Here is a 20268-nt window from a genome sequence, read left to right on the forward strand (position 1 = left end):
TCCTAATGACCATGCCTTGCAACATACAGCACCTAATATGTCAGTCCTAATGATCATGCCTTGTGACATGTTGTACATCAATCTCTGTCAGTCCTAATGACCATGCCTTGTGACATACAACACATCAGTCAACCCTAATGACCATGCCTTTTGACATGTATCATATCAGTCTCTTCTAGTCCTAATTGCCATTCCTTGTGACATGTAGTACATCAATCTATCAATCCTAATGACCATGCCTTGTGACATACAGCACTTAATATGTCAGTCCTAATGATCATGCCTTGTGACATGTTGTACATCAATCTCTGTCAGTCCTAATGACCATGCCTTGTGACATGCAGCACATAAATCTCTGTCAGTCCTAATCACCATGCAGGACATCAATCTCTGTCAATCCTAGTGACCAAGGCTTGTGACATGTAGCACATCAGAGTCTGTCAATCCTAGTGACCATGCCTTTGTAATGTTTGGCTGAGGCTTCACCTCATAATGATTGTTTTTGTTAAAGACATATGTGATCTTTGTCAGATGAAGATATGAAGTTCTTTTAAACCAATTAAAAGAATTACTGTCATCTTTTTGTAAATGAGAAGTTTATAGGTTCATTATCAAACATGAGCTAGTTTTATGTGGGAGAATTACAGGTAATATGCCTTTGTAATCTGTAAATTAATGATTCAAGGATTGATTGGGTCGCTATCATATGCATACACTTTACAGGTAACATATTCACTTGAATTGTACTGAATATTTTGCTAGAAGTCACAGACTTATTCCTGTGTGCATCATTCTCTGTTTATTTCTGTGAAATGGGGGAACATGAAAAGTTCAGTTGCCACCTTTTGTTGCAAGGGACGTATTTTGCCTTTTGATATGTTGCATAACAGATAAGGTCCAGGTCTTAGTTTTACCAAAATTTAAAAAATGTCACCTCAGACTGAGAATTTATGAAACAGGCAATATAAGTAATTTTGTCAGAGGTGGAGATAGTGGGAAGATGCAAAATCTCTTTTTGTTCAAAAATGTTTCACTTGGAAATATTTGTATTCATGATAATTGAGTTGAATTAAAGCACGAATCCTTTTTGTAAAATTCAGGTTTGTATGACTTTTAATTCCTGATGTCTGCTGAATGTTATCTCCAAAGAAGTTGTTGCTGTCAAGGAATAAGAAAAATATTCAAAACTGTCAAGGGGTCCCTGGTGGCTGTTTGATCTAAAGTGCTCGCCTTTACTGATCACTGACATCTCACCTCTGTCTGCATGAGTTCGAGTCTGTGGTACTTAGAATATTTATCTAGGTATTTTTCCGTGAGATCTTACACATTTCACTTGGAGCAAAATGCCTGGAAAGTGTGTGTTCAACCTCAGTAGGTATCAAAAACAAGAATACAAGACCTGGTAATTAATTCCCCATATACTTCAAAGTAAAATAATGGTTGATTATGCCTCTATAACGAAACAGTCTACAAATTTGCCTGTACCAAATAACAGGGCTTATCAACTCTGCAGAAACATGGAAGACATTATCATTTACTACATTCTGTACACTGCACCCCAAAACTGTTTGACCAGGTATATTACAAGACACCAAAGTCTTTGCTTAAAATATTTTCAATATACATGGTCCACTGGTATGGAACAACATTCCGAGTGACATAAGACAGGCTCCTAGCTTTTCTTCTCTTCATAATCAATGTCTTAAATAGATGAAATCTTTAGAAAATTGAACAGTTCTAGTACAAAAAATACCGCCTGCTTTTCTGTAATTTTGCGTCATTTTCATATTTGAATTTTTCAATGCAGGATGATATTTTATATTTTATATCTGTTCATGTTTTCACAGATGCCTGTGCATGTGTTCCAGGCTTGATAATTTGAATTTTTAAAATACTTAATTATTTAGTGTCAAGCCAGATTCTTCACATCATGTTGTATATACTGTATATATTGTACATAACAGATAGAAGGCCTCAAGGTAGATTAGTTCTGTAAGTAACTGAGTTACCTAAATAAAGTCTTTATTATTATTATTATTATTATTATTATTATTATTAAACATCAGAATATGAGGCTAACTCTTAAATCCATGAAAGCAGCATAGCCAATATTCATTTAAAATCTGATGAATTCATAAGGCAGGTTGATGAAGCGGGCAGCCCATAAGTTTCCAATTAAAATGGACTGGTTGAACAAGTTCACTATGAACAATGGAATAAAGTTAATTTAGATGATGGGAAGAAATGAGCAGAGATAGAACAGATGCAGACAAGCCAAAATTGGTGAATAATGTTCCATGAGCAGACGTGATTTTAAAGAACATGTTTATAAGGTAAAGTAACAGTACAGGGCAATCAAAACCCTTAAAGATAACCTACCAAAATGGATTTTGCAGAGAAATTTAGTGTCTGCTGGAATTCAGAAGCTATGATGCTGCAATCCATTTGTGGTCTACTTTAGAAATAATGGAAGCATAGAAATTACGTTTCTGTCCGATGACTTGGTGCACAACAATATAAGAACAGTTAATGCTATGATGATATTGAAGAAACTGATTCCTGAAATAAAAACCACCATCACATCAAAGCTAGAGAGGATTCATTATTGGACTGAGAGTCAGGCGAGTTGACAGACATGATTCTGAAACTGAAAGAATCTACAAAGATTGGCGGTCGCAGTTACCAGATGATAATTAAGTCAAAAATATTGTTGACATTAGGCAGAAAATGAATGTCAGATTTTAAAACTGCCATTTCACTGTGACTTATGTTCCCAATTTTCAAATTCATTTTTATGCATCATCCTCTAGGCACCAGTTAGATGCTTTGATGTTATACATGTATATTAAATTGTTAATATCTCTAATTTGGAGAGGTATATTAATTGGAGGTACACAGAATTATGGTAATGAAACTGGAGATGATTTATTGCAAGCCAATTTGTTATGAACATCAAGACAATGTCATGCCTTCTTGTTGTAATGATACAGATAAAAAACCCATTTATTTGGACATATTTGAGGTGCATAATGTACACATGAGATAAACAGTAAAAATACTGTCAGTCATATTACCTTGTTAATAATAATTGGGTAAAACCAGATAATTTTGCATAATGGATGGATTTTTAGAACTCAAGTCATTCAGAATTCCTTGTCCTCAAGTCTACACACATGCTGAACTAGCCATTTTGCAGACGTCAAAAAAGGTATCCATAATAAAAAGAATAATGCCTTGCATGGGGATGATACTGTAAAAGTCTGTAAGACTTCAGCAATGACTGCTTAAGTGGTTCTGCAATACAACGGCCTCATTTCAATGCACCCAGATAACTTGCAGACCCACTTATAATGCAGGGTAGGTCCCATTTGTTCTTAAAGAAAATACAAAATGAATACATGTATATCCGTGATAGATCACTTGTTCTGTTGCCTAAAATGATGGTCATATATTACCACGAAATTGGAATCAACATCATGAAATGTACAGCTTTTAATAAGTAATATAGTTTGAAATGTTTCCTCTGTACACATCTTAAATAACAATACAGGTCATTATAAAATGTTAGTAGTTCCTACTGGTGTTAAAAATGTTTAAGAAATGAATACTTGGTAAATACAGTGCTTGGTCAAATGTGAGAAGCTGCCGTAGTAAGAAAAGTCAACATTAGCAAAAAATTTCAGAGGGTCTTTACATGGATAAGAATTATTATTGTATGGGTACACTAATGAACATCTTGAAAGAAGTCAGAAATTGTACATTTGTAGCAAGTGCTATTTTTAGACTAACTCAGGTGATGCAATTGAAACTTAGGTGCCTCAAAGTAAGAAATGGATGGATGGTCAGCAGCACATGACATTTCATTTATTCTGGAAAGATGTTAATGGTAGAGAAATATTTTAAATAACAGGAATGCAGTGTATCATAATCTGCAATTTGTCAAATTTTGAAAAGTTTTACAATGGGGCTTCATAGAAAATAAAAAAAAGTTAGAGACCAAAATTCTTTGTCTTGTTCATAATGCATTTTGACAATCATAGACCATCTTTGACCATTAACATTATAAGCCTGCAGTGTTCATGTTTCTGAAAGAACTGTTCAGAGAAGATTAAAGTAAGTACAGTAATATCAAGTTTATGTTTGGAAAAAAGCAATGAACTACAGCAGCGTCCTTATAGATGTCTTAGTATAACACTGTCCCATATGGTCATGGATACAATTACAGTATATAATAGCAGTGCTGTGTAGAATGCAGTGGCAATACAGTGTATAAAGTACCTCATTATAGTGTGTCATAGTATAACACTGTCCCTCTTATAAGGCAGGTATGGTCATGGATATAATTACAGTATATAATAGCAGTGCTGTGTAGAATGCAATGGCAATGCAGTGTATAAAGTACCTCATTATAGTGTGTCATAGTATAACACTGTCCCTCTTATAAGGCAGGTATGGTCATGGATACAATTACAGCATGTAAAGCAGTCCTGTTTATAATGTAATGGCAATGCGATGACTAATGTATCTCATTATTGAGTGTCTCGCTGTAACACAGTCCCTCTTATAAGGTTGGTATTGTCAGATATGCCTTCACAAGATGTAGAAGCAATGCGATGTATAAAATTTCATTCCAATATAAGATGACCTCACTTATAATACAGCAGTGCACTTTTGTGGCTCAATTGAACAATGTTTTAGTGAGTTAGAACTGTAATCTTCAGAGTGGGGTGGGTCTGGGATTGTTCTTAAAGCCAGAATATTTGTTGTTCGTTATTAAGGACAAAAAAATATCCTACTTTATTATGTCTGTGCATTTTCCAGGAGTGGATAATAATGTTGCCATCATATCTTGTGAATCAGTTTGAGTTGATTGCAGTATTTTTCCTAAGACCAGAGTGACGTCATAATATATTTGTGAAAAAGTTAAGAGCTGGTGATCTTATTTACAGAAGGAAGATATCCTAAAAACAAGTACATGTACAGAGGTATCTTAGAGTCACTGTAAGGTACTTAAACATAATGCAGTCCTTCACTGGACATGAGTATGGGCAATTTTGGGATTCCATTTTGGGGATGAAAGTAGCATTGACGTTTAAGCTACCTCAAGATAAAGTGACCACATTATAGCACATAGGACACGAGTATGGGCATGGATTCCATTTTGGGGATGAAAGTAGCATTGACATTTAAGCTACCTCAAGATAAAGTGACCACATTATAGCACATAGGACACTAGTATGGGCATGGATTCCATTTTGGGGATGAAAGTAGTATTGACATTTAAGCTACCTCAAGATAAAGTGACCACATTATAGCACATAGGACATGAGTATGGGCATGGATTTCATTTTGGGGATGAAAGTAGTATTGACATTTAAGCTACCTCAAGATAAAGTGACCTCATTATAACAGTCTTTCATAGGACATGAGTATGGGCATGGATTCCATTTTGGGGATGAAAGTAGTATTGATATTTACGCTACCTCAAGATAAAGTGACCTCATTATAGCAGTCTTTGATAGGACATGAGTATGGGCATGGATTCCATTTTGGGGATGAAAGTAGTATTGACATTTAGGCTACCTCAAGATAAAGTGACCTCATTATAGTGCAGTCTTTTCATTAAATAAAGGTATGGACAACTAAGATTACATTTTGGAATGACAATTAAATTGATATTTAAACTAGCTCTGGATAAGGCAACCTCATAGTGCAGTCCTTCATACAGCATGGGTATGGGCATGCATGGATTCCAGATTTGGGATGAGATTAGAATTGACATTTAAACTACCTCAGGATAAGGTGACTTCACTTGAAAGGCAGCACACAGCTTCTGACTGGGCATTATAATGAGGTTTTGTAAACATTGGTGGGGGGGGGGCATGGGTTTATCATTGTATTATTACAGTATCATATTTCTTACTTCCCAGGAGTCGCAGAAGATAGAGGAAGCCAAGAAGAAATATGGGGATGTCAACTTTCAGATTGTTTACATTTACAAGACAAAACCCACACTGGGGATGGCTGTCGAAGGTGGTGCTAACACCCGGCAACCACTGCCCAGAGTTATCAATATTCAGGTAATGTTAGTCAAATAGAAAATAATAAAAACACTTTATTTTAATGCCCAAACACTACAGATGGAGGAAGCAAATAGTGCTGTTGTAGTCTGTCAGTCCTGTCCCAGCCATAATTTGTCTCCACTGAATAATTTTTTTTAAAAACTCATTATTGAAACCAGATTTAGTATGAGGCTGTGTATTAAAATCTTTATCAGTTTGGCAACAAAAATATACATGATTGAGGCCTTTAGTTGACACTAAAAATATTTCCATTCAGTTGCATCATATATTGGTTGGGGCATCCTTGTCATATTGTCACATTTCGCGTTTTAATTATACAAATATTACCTTTGTTTTGTTATGGTATTCATGGGAAATTTGAATACTGCATTCTGTGATTATGTACACTTTTCTGAGTGTAGCAGCAAACATATTTATAAAGATACCTGAAATATCATTACATTGTGCATTATCATTCACCAAATTTACAAATTTTCATTAAATTTTTTGCTAGAATAGATTACTTCAGTAATATTAGTATATATAAAGATTAAACCCCACACCCAATCAAATTCTAAATGACGAATACTAAATGAATCTGATATGAAACAAATATGTATTTAAAAATCATGCAGTTATTTTTATGTTTCCATTAAATTTCCATGTTTAAAATCGTTTGCATGATAAATGAGAATGAGATTCTAGACAGGGAAAATGTTTAAACAAAAAAAAAAAACAACTGCCATTAATGTGTAACCAGGACATTATTACCAGTAATTGTATTAGGGCTGTTCCAGTAAAATGTTCATGGGACCCAGGGGAGGCACTTTTAATATGGAGTAGTCACTCATAGATACACTATAGAACATTTTACCATTTTCATATTAGCTCTTCACATAACCGGTGTACCCTGGCATGCATTGTTAACAAACTGCCTTCCTTTGGTCCCATGTATGTTTAAATGGAACAGCCCTTAGCACAGCTGATTTAAGTGAAGTGAAACAAGAAATAAAATTGCTGACATTTGCTTTTCAGCTGTTATTTTACATTTATTGCAGTTAGGGTTATATTTTAATTTTGATTTTAATTTTGCTGCAATTTAAAAATAAGTTTTGACTCTGCATTATACACATTAACATTTTTATTAAAGTTTTTATTAAAGCACACTTTTAATGCAAGATTTGAAAGCTCTTGTTCTCTCTCTGTAAAACTCTTGAAAGCAGAAAAACTGACTTTGGTAAATGCATTTCCATTTCATTCCAAATGAGCAAAAAAAAAGTAAAAGATGATTTTGAAATGTTCAGTGCATTGTGCATGTGTGGGTAAGTTATGGAATTCAGGGTTTTTAAGTAAGGCAAGAACCATTTTGTTTTCTTTCATTACATAAAGATGACACTAATGATTTTAATATGATAGTCTTTAATACAGAAGGTAGGTGAAAATGAGTAAGCTGTATTAAATCCTTTATCAGAATTGAATCCATTTGAGTTTATTCTTTTATTCCACAGCCAGGAGGTTCAGCCTATGAATCAGGTGGCCCAAAAGTGGGTCACATAATCCTGGAAGTAAATGGTCAGACATTAGTTGGTCTGGAACATTTTGAGGCAGCTAAAACCATCGCAGAAGCATTCAAGGATAAATCAGAAAACCAGATGGAGCTACTTGTAACAGATTCCAATGTCATTCTGACAGAGCCAGAAACTGCTAATATTTTGATGAACACATAATACCGTATATACTGACATATAAGTCAAGTCTAAATGCAAACTGCATAGACCCAGATCCATCACATAATGCACCAGCAGATCAGAGTCTGTGCAGTTTGATAGTGAGTAATCAGTAGAATAAACAACATAAGACTCTGAGTTGCAGGTGTATTATGCTATGGCAGTGTGGGATCTTCATTGTCTGCAGTTATATTCCACTTATAAGTGAGTATACACAGTAGATATCTTGGTAACAAAATAATTTTACAGTTCAGGGCATTCTATATTTCTCTCAAATTCTGACTCACAATAACTTTGGATAAATTTGTGACTTATTCAGTTGCGCACCACTTTAGAGGCATTAATAAGCATTTATTTGCAAATCAATTAGATACAAACTCATGAGTAAGCAAACACCAGTACTTGTTACTCATCTGTTTAATGTAATGTGGACTCATGCTGTACATATATTAATTTTGGTCATTTATTGACAGATTACATGTTCGTTTTGTACTTAAATTCATACATTGAGGAGAAGCTACATTGTTTCTACAAATTGTATTTGGTTTTTAATTATTGTGTCTTAATAGCACATAAAATTAAATAACCCTGAATGATACTATATTCACAGTATGATGTAGCTAGATAAAATTTGTGATTGTTAAAATCCAATACCAGCTTATGGATGCCATTACTGACAGTCTGTGCCAGCTTATGGATACCATTATTAACAGTCAGTGCCAGCTTATGGATATCATTACTTACGATCAGTACCAGCTTTTGGATACCATTATTAACAGTCAGTGCCAGCTTATGGATACCATTAGTGACAGTCAGTGTCAGTGCCAGCTTATGGATATCATTACTTACCATCAGTACCAGCTTTTGGATACCATTATTAAGTCAGTGCCAGCTTATGGATACCATTACTGACAGTCAGTGCCAGCATATGGATACCATTAGTGACAGTCAGTGCCAGCTTATGGATACAATTGACAATCAGTGCCAGCTTATTGATACCATTAGTGACAGTCAGTGTTAATGCCAGCTTATGGATACCATTTGTGCAAGTCAGTGCCAGCTTATGGATACCATTAGTAACAGTCAGTGTTAATGCCAGCTTATGGATACCATTAGTGACAGTCAGTGCCAGCTTATGGATGCCATTATTAACAGTCAGTACCAGCTTATGGATACCATTATTGACAGTCAGTGCCAGCTTATGGATACCATTGACAGTCAGTGCCAGCTTATTGATACCATTAGTGACAGTGTTAATGCCAGCTTATGGATATCATTAGTGACAGTCAGTGCCAGCTTATGGATACCATTATTAACAGTCAGTGCCACCTTATGGATACCATTATTAACAGTCAGTGCCAGCATGTGGATACCATTATTGACAGTTAGTGCCAGGATACCGTTATTGATAGTCAGTACCAGCTTATGGATGCCATTATTAACAGTCAGTACCAGCTTATGGATGCCATTACTAACAGTCAGTACCAGCTTATGGATACCATTATTGACAGTCAGTACCAGCTAATGGTATGCTTATGGATACCATTATTGACAGTACCATCTTATGGATACCATTATTGACAGCCAGTGCCAGCTTATGGACACCATTATTGATAGTCAGTGCCAGCTTATGGTTTATCCATCTTTTCTCACAAAGCAACATTTTAATGAAGGCAAATTTATATTATATTAGTATATATATACATGATTTTGAGCTATATGAATCTTATTAAAAATTTGTACATGGTACATGATCTGCAATGTACAAAAAATGCAGCTGTGTTGCCATATAACACTGAATTGATAAAGTTACCATGAGTGAAATATATACAATACACACAGTATGGATTGTCACCTATGCTATGTGCTAGTGAGGAGTAATGCTGAGTGTATTTCATTGACATATTCTGATGTGAATCTGGCAGATTTTGTACTGTACTCAACAAGTGCTATTTCTGCTGTAGGGGCTCTGAGTGGTCTAAAGCGCTCTCCATTACGGATCACTGCCATCTCACTTCTGTCTGCATGGGTTCAAGTCCAGGATTTAGCCAATGTGGGTATGTGAGAAAGCTTGCCAGTAGCTTCTTGTGGGTCGGTGGTTCTTCCCAGGTTCTTCCTCCACCATTAATACTGGCCACCATGCATAGCCTATCGTGTGCTGAAAAATGGCATTAAACCCCACCACAACAACAACAACATTTCTGCTGTACAGACCAAAATGGCCAGTTAGTGGATTGTCTTGTGTATTTGACTTTGTCTTCAATGGTATATAAAATGATAGATCTGTCAAAACTTTATCACAGGCTAATGCTATACACAAGTGGAGCATAGGTCTGGGTTCACTTGTAACACCTGGATGTTATACTGTGAAGTGGAGTGTAATTAGGTGAAAAATATACTAGCACAAGTGTAAAATGGTCATTACACACTGAGCATACTATATTTTGCAAGAGTTGCTGTCAGAACAGAGTGCATTAGTCCCCCACTGTAAGGTACCTCAGTATAGTGTACTATTAGATCCAAGGACATTAATCCCCCACTGTAAGGTACATTTGTATAGTGTACTATTAGATCAGAGGACATTAATCCCCCACTGTAAGGTACATCTGTATAGTGTACTATTAGATCAGAGTGCAGTAGTCCCCCACTGCAGAGTACCTCAGTTATAATGCACTGATAGATCATTGTGAAGAGCACCAACATCATATCTTGATGTAATGCCTGGCAGCTCAGAGTTCATTGGCTCATCAATATAAGGTACATGTCAGATCAAAGTCCCTCACTGTAATGTATTTCAAAATAATGCAGTGTCAGGTTCAATCACAGTGGTCCATCACTGTAATGAATTTCAGAACAATGCATGGACATTATCAGAGTGAAGAGGTCCCTCACCATAAGGCGCCTTTGTATAATGCTCTTTCTAATCAGAATAAGTGGTCTGCCATTATAGGATACCTTGGTAAAATCCAATTGCAGATCATAGTGGTCCATCATAAGGTATCTCAGAATACTGCACTGGCACATCATAGTACAGTGATCTGCCTGATATTGTAGGACACCTTGGCATAATCCAATGTCAGATCAAAGTGGTCATTCATAAGGTATCTCAGGATAACGCACTGACAGACCAGAATACAGTTGTCTTACACTATCAGAATGCCTCATTATAATGCACTGGTGGATCAGAGTGCCATGGTTTTACAATATAAATTAACTCATCATAATGCATTGGAAGATCAGAGAGTAGTAGTCCTACACTATAAGCTGCCTCATTATAATGCACTGGTAGATCAGATCAGAATCCATGGTCTTACAATATAAATTACCTTATTACTATGCATTGGTAGATCAGATCAGAATCCATGGTCTTACAATATAAATTACCTTATTACTATGCATTGGTAGATCAGAGTTGACTGGTCTTACACTATAAGCTGCCTCATTATAATGCAGCAGTCTGGTAGATTGGAGTACAGTGATATATCATTTTATGGTAGTTTGGTATAATGCACTGGTAGATCAGAGTCAATCTTTTTCATTCTACCTCCATTCCATACATATAGAATAGACCCTGATCTGCTGGTTTGTACTCAACTCTAAACTTTGCTCTTCTATATAATTTCTCGACGTTAAAAGTTAAGGTGTGCACCTAAGTCTTAGGATATCTTGCTTGCTTCAGATCTATATGTTTAATACAAGAAGAGTTTTACTCAGTGTCATCACACTTTAAGAAAGTTGATCCTGGGTAAACACTGCTGGCAGTTTGGCATATATTGTATAAATATAGTGTTTCTTAATACATACATTCTTATAACAAAAAATACAATGCTTCATAATACCTGCATTATTATACAATTAGTGTGAATGCTCACTCTTTGGATATTTTACACTTTTATTTATTTTTGAATTTTTCATTAGTAATTATAAGTAGTAAAAAGAATTATCAATTCCTTTGGAATCAAAATTTTGACATTAAAAACCCTTGCAATTTCCAAAGACATACTGTGTTTAGATTGAAGTCTTTTCAAGCATTTCATCTTTGTGGATACATGGTTGTGTTAGATTTATTCATGATGTGATGTATTTTCCTATTATGATTGTACAGTCTGTATATTATGTGCAATATTGTACTTGTTTATTTTTAAGTTTTGATGTTAATGATATTAAAAACTAAAATGGCATGAGTGCAATCTTTCAGGCCCGCTGTTTTTTTCTTCCACTTTTTAATTACAAACATGAGAAAGAAAGTAATATACATTTCATAATCAGGTTATACAAGGATGAAGTAGTATTTGGGGATTTTTTTTGTTATAAAGTTGTGCAGTATAGAGATGAAGCCTGCCAAGTGTTGATAAAGTCTTCCAGTATTGAGAATATTTCTGCCAAGTGTTGAGATGAAGTCAGTCAAGTGTTGAAATTAAGTCTGCCAAATGATGAGATAAAGTCAGTCAAGTGTTGAAATTAAGTCTGCCAAATGATGAGATAATGTCAAGTCAAGTGTTGAAATTAAGTCTGCCAAATATTGAGATAAAGTCAGTCAAGTGTTGAAATTAAGTCTACCAAATGATGAGATAAAGTCAGTCAAGTGTTGAAATTAAGTCTACTAAATGATGAGATAAAGTCAGTCAAGTGTTGAAATTAAGTCTGCCAAATGTTGAGATAAAGTCAGTCAGATGTTGAAATTAAGTCTGCCAAATGATGAGATAAAGTCAGTCAAATGTTGAAATTAAGTCTGCCAAATGATGAGATAAAGTCAGTCAAGTGTTGAAATTAAGTCTGCCAAATGATGAGATAAAGTCAGTCAAGTGTTGAAATTAAGTCTGCCAAATGTTGAGATAAAGTCAGTCAGGTGTTGAAATTAAGTCTGCCAAATGATGAGATAAAGTCTGCCAAGTGTTGTGATCCTGGTCAGAATTCATCATAGTGCTATATATTATAGTTTAAGAATGTTGTTCTCATTTGTAATTATATTAATATTGATAGTTGTATCTCTTGACAAGTGTTTACTTCCTTTATAGTGGCATACGATACTAGTTTATACTGAACTATGTTCCAAAACTGACTGTATATAAACACGAAAATATGGCATTTAATAGTTTGAAGCCACAGTCATTGGTCCCTATTAGGGCTGTTCCATTTAAACATACTTGGTACCCAGGGATAGTAGTTTTTAAAAAAATATATGCCTGGGTACTTTGATTTCAAAGACTTCATATTAAAATAAGATAAATAATTCTAAACTGCATTTATGGGGGAGTACTCCACATTAAAAATGCACTCCCTGGGTCCCAGGGATATTTTCTAGAACAGTCTGTGTCCAGTACTACAATTAAGTGAAATAAATTTTGTAGCAATAAAAAAACTTAATAAATTTAAGTGTCCCTGATGATATCTGCATTTAGAAAGGGCAACAATATCATGAGGGCCATTGAAGAGTCAACTCATTATTGTTGTTATTATCATTTTATATTTATATATTTTATGATGTAGATCTATATATATATATATATATATATATATATATATATATATATATATATATATATATATATACTGTCAATAAAGTGTATTATAGTAGATCTATTATATGGTCAGAAATTTGGATTACAGTGGCTTGCCCAGAGACATACTGTGGAAATTAACCCAGCCTGGTCTTGGCCAGATTCAAACCAACATCATTCTAGTCATAATTCAGGCATACTAACCTTTAAGAAAAGGACCATTTCAATCATTTTAGAGCAAAAGCATACTCTGGTTATAATCTTCTAAATATAATTCAACTGTAAATGACATAGAAATGCAATCTGCATAGTCCACGATGAGAACAGTGACATAGAAATGCAATCTGCATAGTCCACGATGACAACAGTGACATAGAAATGCAATCTGCCTAGTTAATGTTAGGAAGAGTAAGTGACAGAAATACAATCTGTATAGGTCATGATGAGAACACTATGTGACATAGAAATACAATCAGCTTAGTTCAGTGATGAGAAAAGTGACATTATTAACTGTTATCAGTATAGTTCATGATGAGAACAGTGGGTGACAGAAATGCAGTCTGCGTATGATGAGAACAGCAAGTGACAGAAATGCAGTCTGCATAGTTCATGACGAGAACTGTGACTTAGAAATGCAGTCTTAATAGTTCATTGATGAGAACAGTGACATAGAAATGCAGTCAACGTATTTCATTGATGAGAAAAGTAAGTAACATTATAAACAGTGATCAGCATAGTACTTATGAGAAGAGTGACAGAAATGTAATTGGCATAGTTCATGATGAGAACAGTGACAGAACTGCTATCAGCATAGTTCACTGATGTGAACAGTGACATAGAAATACAATTTGTATAGTTCATGATAGGAAGAGTAAGAGACAGAACTGCAATCTGCATATTTGATGATGAGAACAGTAAGTGACAGCATACAACTGTTATAGGCATACTGGTAGTTCATGATGAAATTAACATTTTAATTTTCATTCTGTAGGACCATTTCAGACAATTTGTAAAATAGACTTGTCACTATATAATTAAAAATGCAAAATAAATATATGCCGAATTTGGGATGAGATTTATGGCGTGACTTGTTTTATCATGTACATGTCATGCATCCGTCAACAGCTGCTGGTTGAAACTTCACAAACACCACTGGACCAATTATGACCAAATTTGGCACAAAGCATCCTCAAATGAAAGGCTTTAAATTTATTCCAATTATGGTAATTTATATAATCAACATGGCTACAGTCACTAAACATGGAAAACAAAAATATCTTCATAAACTTGCTGAACAGAACTGGATCAGATTGAACAAAAGTATTCTGGCAGGGAAACATTTTTAACTGATATAAGCAACAGGGTTCATCTTCATGGTTACTAAATATAGAAAAAAGTTCAGTTGTCTATCACAATTGCTGTTTTCAACTTCTTCCAAAAACTAGTTGCAACTTGATATTGACCATCCTGGCATCAAAGCCATTTCCGTATTTTTCAATTTACGTTGATCTGCTCTCATATAATGACTAAATATAGAAACTTGTAAAGTTCTTAGATACTGCTCACATGAAATCAGTTAAATTGTACAGAAGCATTCTAGTAATAAGGGCTTTCACATGTATATATTTATACACAACAAAACACAGATCCAGTTAAGTTTTTTTTTATAATTATACTGATTGCCAAGGGGGACTATCTGCTGCTACATATGAAACTGTTTTGTTCATTCTGTGAGTGATTCAGTGGCTACTGAATGGCACAACATGGTTGTACAGAGGTCACAGCTGGTCTGTGAAACTCCCTGACAGAATGTTATGGATAACCCTTAAGTAAAGTTTCTTCAGCGGAAACTGATGGAGCCCAGCGAAGACTGGACTGTCCAACGAAGGATGGGATGACAGTGGCAGCTGTGTGGACTTCACTCAGTGGTTTATTTTGAATACACCATATAGTGCTGACATTAGATTCTTGGGTGAATAAACAGAATGGAATGAAGTGGATGCCCTTAGGCAACTGCTTATTTAGGGTAAGCAACACGCAGAAGCAGACACTCCCATGTCCATTGAACACTGTAGGCTTTGAGGTGGGGATGGCGGTGGGTTTTGACCGAAATATGCATGCTGTCGCTATCAGCTCCAAACTAGAACAGACAGCTTAAACAAAGGACGCTGCACATAACAGCTGGGACTGTTTTGATTGGCTGGCAAGGGATGTATTAATACAGCTCATGCATGTTAATGCGGTCTATTTGCAAGAATGGTAGTGAGTGGGTCACCTATTGCTGTGTATAAACTATGCTTAAGTAAGCACTTAATCGACAAAATAAGGTGGCCATTACTAAAAGTGGAATTATTTTTAAAGCATAGGAGTCTTTCAGTGTTAGGCAAATGATGTTGTATGCACAAAATTATGGATGAAGATACAAAAGCTAGAGCAACATTTGTTTTCATACACTAACATGTGCAATCGACAGTATCAAAAGAAAGCATTCCACTGATCCCGAGTTCATGTATTTAATTATTTGGCAGATGTCATCTGAGCAATCTAATGCATTTTTGCCTGTTTCTGCCTTTGTCAATATATTGGCATTACCTGTCTGATATTGAAAGGCCTTTGTGTCAGGATGTTTTAAGTCAGAGTTCTTCACAAATTCTGTTGAGTGGCTTTTTGGCATAAATTTGTGTTGTTATTAATGGTGGCAAAATCTGATGATGGATTGAAAAATTATAATGCCCTTTAAGCCAGGGTTGACCAAGATCCGTCAAGTAGTTATTATTGAATTTTTAAAAAAATATTTAAGGTTTTCTATGTTTAATAATGATAACCAAATTTTATGTCCGGTCAGTACCATTTAACTTTAAAAACTCTTCCTGAATGAAATATTTTTTGTCTTATTTGGTCATGTTGTATTCAGCTATGTTTAAAAACAAGGTATTTAAAGGTTTTCAGTTTTTAGTAATGTAAACCATTATTTCATGTGAAAGTAACCTATGGCACTTGTGTCAATGGTGGCATGCCAAACTTTTCTGAACGGAATAGAGAACAAGTTGTAGTTTTGTATTCCAAGTACTAATTTAATTGAAGGGACAAATACAATACACAGCCCTCTACAAATGATAAAACCTGGAACAGCAGTCCTAAATGATTGCTGATGCCTGACATATTTGATGTAAAACATTATAGATGAGTACTTAAAAATTTTAAAAGAGAATACAGTAGTACTGAACTATAAATCTTAAAAACAATTGTTTCTTTATATGCCGACTAAAAAGCTCAGCATGAGTCAGATGACATTAAATAAGGTGTCATCAAATTCCATAGTTCAGCTCAGGAAAATGCAAAACTCTTATAAATGTATGAATTTGGTTTAGGTAAATATAAGTTGTTCATCTGAGAAGGATCTTAGTTCAAACATATTCGTAAAGACTCATAAGCAACATGCTCAGGGTTCTCAACAGATTCTAAAAGTGATGAGTCATTTGATCCGTGACCCCATAATTTCAAGAGTCAAAATTAAAATCTTGGTGGTCACTTGACTGATGGACCTTGTTTAAATTTCCCATGATCAAGTCTAGAAAGGACGTCATGCACAAGTCTGACAGGTCATTTCTGATACTGAATGATGTATTAATTAAAACATCAGAACTCTTAAACATTTTGCCTATTGAAGGAAATTAATTGCCAATAAAACACAATTAAAATTCATCCACTCCTTCACTTACCTTTGCCAATTTCTTTATGATCCACCATTATTCCCAGTTTTGACTAATTGATTACACTGGTCAACAGTGAAATCATTACCGACTTGAAAAGGCCCTAATCTGTAGTATTTTGGTGTGCCGAACACGAATATAACCGTGAAAAATTTGTATTGGCTCTCGTTTTGAAGATATTCATATACCTCATTTTCTATGTTTCACTGTGTAAATTTCTCCAGTAGGACTGCAGCAACATCCGGAATAATGATGTAACATTGCATAATACCATCATGCTCACATCATCCACAGTTGATTGCATCATTTTCTGATGCAATGCAATACTAATGCCATGCGGCTGCTGAAGTAAGTTGACGTCAGCAGTGTACTATACATGTGTAGGCCTATTATACTAATGCCAGGCGGCTGCTGAAGCTGACGTAAGCAGTGTACTATATAAAGCCCAATCAGATAGGTTCAGCATTTAAAATATTTTAGACGTTGTGCGAGACAGTTCAAGCTACTGTTACATAAAACTTATTATTTTATCCATTTACGTACAATAAAGAACAGTAATGCCTCGAAAGTGTGTTAATACCGCGGACAATTTTTGCTATATTTGTGGGGAAGTGACATTTGCCAACCAGAAGAAAAGTATCAATTCTCAAGTGAAGAAGGCATATCATCTTTACTTCGGATGCAAGGTTGGTGACCAAGACAAGCCTTGGGCTCCGCATATATGCTGTGCTACATGTACAACACAGCTTTCACAGTGGTTGAATTGCAAAAGGTCATCAATGCCGTTTGCAGTCCCAATGGTGTGGAGAGAGCCAAGCAACCACCTAAATGACTGTTACTTCTGCTTGGTTCCTCCTCTTTCCAGCGGAATAACGAAGCGAAAGAAGTCGAGAATAGTCTACCCAAACATTCCGTCTGCATTGAGACCAGTTCCACATGGTGAGGGACTTCCTATTCCAGAACCTCCAGCAGAATATTCTCTTGATTCATCTGACGAAGACAAAGGTGAGTCGACCTGTTCTTCTCCTGGTCCATCAGCATGCAGTGATCCAGATTTTCACTGTGGTGCATCATCAACCCCACACAGAATAACACAGGAAGAACTAAATGACCTGATTCGTGATTTGGACTTATCAAAGAACAAGGCAGAATTGCTAGGATCAAGACTCCAACAATGGAATCTTCTAGAAGAAGATGTCACAATTACTGCATATCGAAAGCGCCACCAGCGATTGGAGCCTTTCTTCAGAAAGGAAAGTAATCTGATATTCTGTTCCGATATTGAGGGCCTCATGAATGCTTTAAAAATCACTCATGACCCACAAGAATGGAGACTATTTGTGGACTCTTCGAAACTGAGTCTCAAGGCTGTGCTTTTGCACAATGGAAACATTCTTCCATCTATTCCAGTAGCGTATGCTGTCCACATGAAAGAGACATACGATAACTTAAGGCAGCTACTGAATTCCATTGAGTATAACAAGTACAGCTGGCACCTCTGTGGTGATTTGAAGGTAGTTGCCCTTTTAATGGGACTGCAGCAAGGATATACAAAATACATGTGTTTCTTATGCAAGTGGGATAGCCGAGCAAGGGAAATGCACTACATGAGGAAGGAATGGACTCACAGGCAGAATGTAGCCATTGGAGAGAAGAATATCCAACACCCAGCTCTGGTTGAGGCTCAGAAAATCTTGCTACCACCCCTTCACATCAAACTAGGTTTGATGAAGAACTTCGTGAAAGCCATTGACCGGACTTTGCCAGCATTCCGATACCTGCATGAAAAATTCCCTCGACTCAGCGAAGCAAAGATTAAAGAGGGAGTTTTTGTGGGTCCTCAGATTCGAGAGCTTTTCAAAGATGACCGGTTCAACAACTTGCTGGAAGGTGACGCGAAACAAGCATGGAATGCTTTTCGCCTAGTTTCTACAAACTTCCTCGGAAATGTTAGGGCAGAAAACTATAAGGAACTAGTAGAAGACATGTTGATGAAGTATAAGAAACTTGGCTGCAATATGTCTCTAAAGATTCACTTCCTTCATTCCCATTTGGATTTCTTTCCTAGCAACTGTGGTATTGTTAGTGATGAACACGGCGAACGTTTTCATCAAGATATCGCAACAATGGAACAAAGATACCAGGGAAAATGGTCCACTACAATGCTGGCTGACTACTGCTGGACACTCCTCAGAGATGCTCCCGAACAGCTGTACAAGAGACAGGCGAAGAAATCTAAGATGTAGTCAATGACTTGATTTTTTATAGGTAGGCTATTACAGTTGACCTTTTACTATTGGAATGCATTTCGTTATGTAAACATTAATTTCTTGCAGATTACAAAAAAACTAGAGCCAATTTTGCAATTTGACTGTCATATTCGTGTTCAGCACATAAAAATTGATAAGAATTGACTAATTTTATTTCAGTAACATGACTTTTGTAAAAATTTGTTGTCCAGTGTTATAATTTGATAGGCATCCAATAAATGATGATAAATTATCAAAGTTAGTCCATTCAAGTCATAATGGATTCCCTCTTCTCTATTATAAGCGTCAACGATAATCTCAGTATAATCCAGCCATGATTCAGTTATACACACCTAAGTGTGACATCAGTAACATGTAATAATCTAGCCATGATTCAGTTATATACTATAACACCTAAGTGTGACATCAGTAACATGTAATAATCTAGCCATGATTCAGTTATGCACATAAGTGTGACATCAGTAACATGTAATAATCTAGCCATGATTTAGTTATACACACCTAAGTGTGACATCAGTAACATGTAATAATCTAGCCATGATTCAGGTATACAAACCTAAGTGTGACATCAGTAACATGTAATAATCTAGCCACGATTCAGTTATACAAACCTAAGTGTGACATCAGTAACATGTAATAATCTAGCCATGATTCAGTTATACACACCTAAGTGTGACATCAGTAACATGTAATAATCTAGCCACGATTCAGTTATACACACCTAAGTGTGACATCAGTAACATATATAATCTAGCCATGATTCAGTTATACACACCTAATGTGACATCAGTAACATGTAATAATCTAGCCACGATTCAGTTATACAAACCTAAGTGTGACATCAGTAACATGTAATAATCTAGCCATGATTCAGTTATACACACCTAAGTGTGACATCAGTAACATGTTAGCTCTAACCAGTTCATATTGATTTTACATATGTATGAAATATGTAAATAGTCTAGTAAATGTCAATCACAAGCACTAGTAGCAAA

At 35.6% G+C, this 20268-nt stretch overlaps 1 protein-coding gene across 1 annotated transcript in view; it reads left to right on the plus strand.

Moving 5' to 3' along the window:
* LOC149779871 (whirlin-like) overlaps positions 1–13187 on the plus strand; it is an 87541-nt gene extending 74354 nt beyond the window's left edge. The window contains exons 15-16 of the mRNA XM_089937313.1: positions 5931–6080; positions 7571–13187. Coding sequence (XP_089793439.1) covers positions 5931–6080; positions 7571–7789 — 369 coding nt within the window. The 3' untranslated portion in view covers positions 7790–13187. The remainder of the gene's footprint in view (positions 1–5930; positions 6081–7570) is intronic.
* Positions 13188–20268: the final 7081 nt, after the last annotated feature.

This window comes from Sinohyriopsis cumingii, chromosome 16, assembly GCF_028554795.1.
Source record: "Sinohyriopsis cumingii isolate HCF-2022 chromosome 16, ASM2855479v2, whole genome shotgun sequence".
Taxonomy (NCBI): Eukaryota; Metazoa; Mollusca; class Bivalvia; order Unionida; family Unionidae; genus Sinohyriopsis; species Sinohyriopsis cumingii.